We start from the raw sequence: 7,426 nt of genomic DNA on the forward strand, positions 1-7,426 counted from the left end.
ATTCTGATGGTTTGCACACCGGCCTGCGGTTCCACTTGGATGCACTCTTTGGGGCTTGAAGTCAACGCTTGGCTCATCGCATGAATGCATGTTTGCCACTCTCACTTTGTACAAACCTAACGTCACCACTCGAGCCCTAGGCTGTAATGAGTGCGTAGTGGGGGCTCAGCCTTCCACCGTTGCTGTTGCTCCTCCCCTCTGTCCCGGTCATGGGAACAAAGGCTCTAGGCTCTCTGAAGTGTCCGGACAGGCAGGGCATCTCTTGGCAACACATTCCATGCAGGATCACATGGAATCATTCCATCAGCCCCGTGGGTTGCCCTTGCTACGCCTCCAACTACAGATGAGAACTCTGAGACCCTGGGGCGGGGCGGGGGGCCGGGGAGGGAGGTCGCTGAACTCGGGGCTCTGGACCACTAGGAGATACTGGAGGGAGCCCTGGTGGCTCAGTGGCTAAGCATTCAGCTACCAGCAGAGAGGATGGCAGTTCAAATCCGCCATCAGATGAAAGAGCTGGTGAGCTACATTCTTAGATTCCTCCCCACCCCCAAAAAGAAGAACAACAACAAACAAGCCAGAACAAAACCCCCAAACCAGCACGCCATGGACTCGACTCCGACCCCTGGTGACCCTGCTTAGGGTTCCCAAGGCTGTGTAGAGCAGACAGCCTCCTTTCGTTCCCCCCGAGCAGCAGGGGAGATTGGTTAGCCCCTAACTCATAGCACCACACGCTTACTGATCACAGTCTAGGCCCCTGCATGGCGGCTCTACAGGCAGCTCCGCTCAGTCCTTCAGGTTGGCCGTGCGTGAGCGGGGACAGGATGGCACCAAGGACGGCACACCAGTCTGGGTGGACACCAGGCAGTCCCTCCTCACCTCCCCCTTTTGTCAGCTTTATGGAAAGGCACTAACCAGACGAGCCCAGGTTCCCTTTGTTCTTAGCCCCACAGCAGCTAGCTCCCCTCTCCATGCCCGACGAGCCAGTCAGAAGTGCCACCGGCAGCCATGGTCCTCGAGTGACCCCCTTTCCCAGCGAACGAGCAGAGTGTTTGGCCGCTGGCCATGCATGTTCCAGACTCGACTTGTGCCTGAAGCTGCAACTGGAGGGATAAGGCCGGAGCAAGTGACCGAGTGGGATGGCACGGGATTAAAGGGACAGTCGCTGGGGGCAGCCCCTGATGGACAGGGAGACGACAGGCAGGGCCTGGCATTCAGGGATCCAGGGAGAGCTTCGGGAGTCAAGACTGGCTCTCAGAGAGACTGAGGTGGGGTCGGGGTAGGTAGAGATACAAAACTTGTAATGCCTGGCCTTGGGTGCCAGCAGGAGGGGACGGGGGACAGGCGGTCAGGAAACCTTGACCTTCAGCATGCTTGTACTGCAGTCCAGGCTACTGATCCCACGATTCTAAGGAGTGCTGGGCTGCTTGATCTTGACTCAACATTATCAGCAATTCAGAGGGGACAGCCTGTGCCGTCACCTACAGCCCAACCCCCAAACCAACTCACTGCCATCCAGTTGATGGCAACTCGTAGGGTGACAAGTGAGGCTGCTAACTGTCAGGCCAGGAGTTCAAAACCACCAGCCACTCCTGGGGAGAAGAATGGAGTTTTCTACTCTTGTAAAGAGTTACAGTCAGGGAAACCCTCCGGGGCAGTTCCACCCTGATCTGTAGGGTCACTATGAGTCAGCCTGGACTCAAGGGCAGGGAGTCTGGGTGGACATATATACTATTGACATATATGCATAGAGTTGACATGTCTATTACCTGGCCCTTGAGGAGAAAGTTTGTTGATTCCTGACCTACAGGAAGCTGTCTTATTAGTTAATCCCTTACTACAAATTCTCCCAGTGGCATGGAAAGATAGACACATCGACAATTTTCATGCTTATTTGGTGTTGTTCCTGAAACAAACACTCACAACGACTCCTGTTATTATCATGATTTAACTGCGTTTGCCAACCCCCAGTACGATATCAGGAGCCCTGGTGGCAGGCGCTGTCCGGTAAGCGCACCAGAAGGTTGGTGGTTCAAAACCACGGACCGCCGGGCAGGATAAAGGTGAGGTTGTTGGCTCTGGTCAAGATGTACAGACTCAGAAGCCTTTTCTAGAGTGGCCACAAGTCGGAACGGCCCTGGCTGGCAGTGGGTTTGGTTTGGGTGGATGGACGCTGTGTGATAGGCTGGCCATGCCATCAGCAGGGGCCAGTCCCTGGAGAGGGACGTCGGGCTCGGTCGAGCAGAGGGTCAGCGGCAAAGAGGAAGGCCCTCGAGCAAGCATGAACACAGTGGTGACCACGGTGGTTCCGGCACAGCCAGGGCTGAGGGTGGCGCACGACGGGGCAGGGCTTGGTTCTGCCGAGGGTCACCCTGAGCGGACACCAACTCGGTGCCTACTCTCGTCAACAGGGATGGAGACTGGGAAGGACCCGGCAACTTTACTTACATGTCCCCTTCTTTGCTCAAAAACCAAACACAGTGCCCTCGAGTCATGTGGACATGTAGCAACCCTGGAGGGCAGGGAAGAACGGCCCCGCGGGTGACCCAGACCGCAGCTGTTCCAGGAGTCGAAAGCCCTGCCTGTCTCCCAAGGAGCTGGCTGGTTTTGAACTGCTGACCTTGCAGACCGTGGTCCAGTATGTTAACCACTGCGCCATTAGGGCTCCTCTGAATTTGCTAGTGAGCTCCAAGGATGCATTTTGTAAAATGTCTGTTGCTAGGCTTTGTCATCTCATTCACTGGCTGCCATGGCTTTCACAGCACTTTCTACATACAGGGTCCCTGATGTCAGAGGTACAGCAGGTCTTCCTTCCAACTTACACACATCATTAAGGCCACTTGGGTTTTATGGAGTCAAATACATCCGTGCCCCCGCCCCTCCCTCCCGGCCTTCATGGCACCTGTGTATAAGGACATGCTTGTAAAGTTATTCTCAACCTGGTGATTAAATATTCAGACCCTCCCCCCTGGTCTGGTCCAGCTTAACTTCCTCCATTTAAATAGTTGTTGTTGTTGTTGCTAGGTGCCATGGACTAGGCCTGACCCGAATCAACCCGTGCACGACAGAGGCAAACAGCGCCCGTTCCTGCGCCATCATCACCATCGTCCACAGGCGCAGCCACTGTGTTCGTCCATCTTGCCGGGGGTCTTCCTCTTTGTCGCTGCCCCCCAACTTTACCGAGCACCTTCTGCAGGGACTGGTCTCTCCTGACAACATGTCCCACGTACATGAGATGAAGTCTCCCCATCGTTGGCCACAGGTGCGTTCTGGACTGGTCTCTGAGTGTGCTCTCAGGAAGCCTCAGTGCCCGGCTGTGATCCTGGGCTGCAGACCTGATGCGTGCTGGGAATTTGGATAATTTGCTTGGCCTCCTCCTCCAGTTGGGGGACATCCAGGGGTCCCCTGAAAAGAGCACCGGACACCTAAGGCTCATTCAGCAAATGTGCCCTTATTCTGTGGTTTAAGTCACCACTGTCTCGTCCTATTTTCTATAACCCCCTCATGTTTTAGCATTTGTTCCTTACAGCCTGACGTTTACCCAGTAGGGCCAGCTCTCCATTGTTGCACTTGCCATTAGGTGACATCGAGTGGTTCTGGCCCATAGCGACCTGTCATCCTAAAGAATGAAGCACTGCCCGGTCCTGCACCATCCCCACAATTGTCCCTGAGCCCAAGCACATGGTTGCAGCCACTGTGCCGATCTAACCTCATCCAGGGCCTTCCTCTTTCTTGTTGCCCCTCCACTTTACCAACCATGAGATCTACCCTTTTCTCCAGGGACGTCATTAGACGTCTTCTCAAATGCTTGGATATTTCTGTGCGTGCATTCTTCCAGGTAAAGTCGGGGCCCAGTCTGTCAGCTGCACAGGGGGTTAGATTTTCATGGGAACACATGACCTCCTGTCTGGAAGATTGGGAAGGCGCTGTTTGCACTTCATGGAGTCTGTCTGCCCAGGCACGGCATCCACTTACCTATTTGCTCCCGTCTTTGTCCACGTTCCCTGGTGAAAGTTTGTCAAGATAGTTCTGTGCACTTCCCATTATGTTCTTGGGGTGCATCTTCTGGGGGATGTCCCCTGAACACCATGCCACTGACTTCTATTTACCACCCGCTTTCTTACACGCGCTGGGATGTGCAGAGTGCAGGTCTCTCAATGGCTTGGCTCTTGGCTGGATGCCCCTTGTGATAGGCTAATTGTGCCACCCTGGCCAATAGGAACATGTGGGATTAATCAGGTCACAGTGTGATTGGAGGGCAAAGAGATAAAGGGCAGTGCAAGGCCCGCCCTCCTCTTTCTTGCTCTCTGGTGACCGGACCAGCGTGCAGCTGCTTTAGCTAGTTCTCTGCTTAAACCTGTGAACTACACTACCTGTGGGCCAAGCCAACCCATGGATCATGTCCTTAGAGCTTGAGCCTCCTTTGAGACCTGCTTTGCCACACTACTGGGGTGTGCATCGCTTGAGCTTGAGGCTGGTGGAGCCTGTTGCCTTGCGTTGCTTGAGTTCGATATCCCATTGGGTCTGCTTCGCTAAGCTCCTGAGCTGCTGACTGTTGGTGACCCGCCCTGCTGCCTGCTGCCTGTGGGCAGACTCTGCCTGCCTTGCCCGAGGAAGGACACAGCTGTCTGCTTCATTGACTTTGGTCCCAACAGCCCACGTGAATTGAAGGACTTCCAGTATAGTAACTGTTCCATGGGAGTGAGTTTCACTGAGCCCTCTGTCCTGCTGTGCGGGCTAATCGGCGGTTATATTCATCCTCGCTGAATAAACCTGTCTCTCTCTATAAACTCCTAAGTGTCCTGGTCTCCTTCCTCTCGAGAACCCAGCCTAACACACCCCTCTTCACGGACGCGTCTCAACAGGAACGTCGCATCAGGGGCTGTTGAGGCCCGGCCAGCTCTCGCGGATCTCTGAACAAGGCGGGTTCCAAAGTGTACGGAGAAATTCTGTTATCACTTAATCCCATTCTCCCACAAACCCTTTGCTGCCACCTGGCGTTCGAACCGCTCCGTCAGGGTTCCCTGGCAGTTCCCTTCACAGAGGTAGTCTGCCAGGCCTTTCTTCCTCAAACCTGCCGGGGGTGGGGTGTGGGGTGTGGCTCTGTCCACAGCTCCAAGCAGGCCATTTGGGAAAGGACCTAACCCCACAGAACAAACGCCTTGCTGTAGGCTCAGATCCCAACTCCGGGCAACTGGACGGGGCCAGGTGGAACTGCCCCATAGAGTTTCCTTACGGAAGCAGGCAGCCTCCTCTGTCTCCCTTGGAGCGGATGGTGGGTTGGAACTGCAGACCTTGCAGGGAGCACCCCACCAACAGGCCTGCTTTAAGAATATAAACTCTCCCTGCCGGCTCATAGCAACCCTCTAGGACAGGGCAGAACTGCTCCTGTGAGGTTCTGAGACTGTAACCGTTTTGGGGGTAGCAAGCCCTGCCTCTCTCCCGAGGAGAAGCTGGGGGTTTCCGTGCTGGCTTTCCAGACGGCAGGCTCCTCTGAGAATAGACACTCTCACTGCCTTCAAGTCCAGGCTGACTCATAGCGACCATTTCAGACCCAGCAGAACTGCCCCTGGGGGTTCCTGAGATCGTGACTGCTCATGGGAGCAGAGAGCCCCACCTTTCTCCCAAGGAGTGGCTGGTGGTTTCAAACTGCCGACCTTCTGGATCACATCGCTGCTCTAACACCAGTGCACTTTAAGAACACAAGGGCTCTTGGGAATTTACAAAGGAGCTTGAGCACTGCACTGTCATCCTGTCTTCCACAGGGCCACCTTCAAAGAAGGGTGAAGATATTCGTGGACGCCGGAAGCATCGCCCAGTCAGCAGCCCGGGCCTAATCCCCCAGGGAGCCGTGGACTAGGGGCTGGGAGGAGGTGTGACGTCATGCTCTTGGGGGTCAGTACCTGTTGAGGTGTCTTGTTGGAAAAAATGAGAGCTGAGCCTCCTTCTTCCACCTTAGGATAGGCTGGGAAGGCGCCGGTCAAGTTCCTGAGGGTGGGGGAGGGGACAAAGGCAAGTTAAGACGGAAAGGACGCAGCCCACCCTGTTCTCCACCCCCACTTGACGGCTCTGCTTGTATATGGACTTGACCAGTGAGTGGTCAGGGGGCTTGGAGTTGTCAGAAGACCCAGCCATGGTCAGGGGACCCAGCAATGGCCAGGGGGTCAGACGATAGTCAGGGGGCTCAGTGTTGGTCAGGGTACCCAGCCACGGTCAGAGGTGGGGCACCCAGTAAGCAAGGGAAGTACAGGTTAGCGGGCGCTTCCTTGCAGATGTGTCCTGAACACTTTTACCTGGGATGTGGTGCAAAGCACAGGAGTGGTTCACGACAGATTCTCAGTGAGCACAAGTAAGGCCCGGGCTAACCTTGCTGACCGGGTGCCCAGCCCCTGTCGGCAACTGTAACTTAGGAAAAGCGGCTTGGATTCTGGGGCTGTGGTTTGGGGGAGACACAGACACCAGCCTGTAGGAGAGCAGGGTCTCTGATGGGGTGAACCCGATTGAAAGTGTGCCCCACAGATTGGTAAGTAAGCACAAGTCAGCTCAAGCTTCCTTTGCTGGTTTGTCGGACAACCATCAGGCACTGGTGATGTGTGTGTGTGTGTGTGTGTGTGTGTGTGTGTGTGTGTGTGTCCTGGGCCCAACGGCAGGTTGGATATGGAGCTTCTAAGGAGCAGAAGGAAACCCGGAAAGTAGAGGGCTTCTTTCATTGTAGGATGGCGAGTATCAGACAAACCCATCTCTCATCCCTACAGACCACTTCTCCCACGCCCCGCCCCGGGTCACTTTCTTTTTAGTTTAACTAGCGAGCCATTCGGTGCTTAAGAAGGAAGACAGAAACACAACTCCCTTCTCCCTGTTTGAAGCTGGGGATAAACATGGGGCTTTGGAAGGAAACCGCAGGCCGGACTGGTTCAGAGGATGGATTCGTGCCTGAGCCTGAGGCGCACTCCGAGGTGTGCCCTTTACACCACAGTTATGTTCAGAGGCTGTCCCAGGAGCAGTCTTGTGACTTTCTGTAATCTTATGATTTCTGCTTTGAAACTGTGTGTGTGTGTGTGTGTGTGTGTGTGTGGTGTTAAGAGGGACGCACAGTTGATATTTCAAAGAGTAATTGGCTTCGGCAAGTGTTCTACTTACTGCACGTTCATGGTGTTTAAAATCTAATGGTCCGACAGGCTGTCATGTTTAACGTGCCTCTCCCAGACAGTTCTCAAACTCCCGTCCCCAGGACCCCTTCACGCTCCTAAAATTACTGGAAGGCCCCTTACGTGCTGTGAGCTGTATCTACTGACATTGAATGCATTCAAAATCCAAGTGGAGAAATGCCTAGAATCCGTCCCTGTAGCTTGTTTAAAAACACCTGTGCGGTTGTTAGGGGCTGTCAAGTCCGTGCGGAAAGCAGGTGAAGCCCTGCCCGTAGCGTGCC

At 54.7% G+C, this 7,426-nt stretch overlaps 1 protein-coding gene across 1 annotated transcript in view; it reads right to left on the reverse strand.

Moving 5' to 3' along the window:
* The window catches only part of IQCA1 (IQ motif containing with AAA domain 1), a 121,434-nt gene that overhangs the window by 63,122 nt on the left and 50,886 nt on the right, over positions 1 to 7,426 (reverse strand). The window contains exon 7 of the mRNA XM_045294386.1: positions 5,901 to 5,985. Within this exon, the coding sequence (XP_045150321.1) occupies positions 5,901 to 5,985 (85 nt within the window). The remainder of the gene's footprint in view (positions 1 to 5,900; positions 5,986 to 7,426) is intronic.

Source organism: Echinops telfairi, unplaced genomic scaffold (assembly GCF_000313985.2).
Source record: "Echinops telfairi isolate 266 unplaced genomic scaffold, ASM31398v2 ScPeMD7_3;HRSCAF=10, whole genome shotgun sequence".
NCBI classification, from domain to species: Eukaryota; Metazoa; Chordata; class Mammalia; order Afrosoricida; family Tenrecidae; genus Echinops; species Echinops telfairi.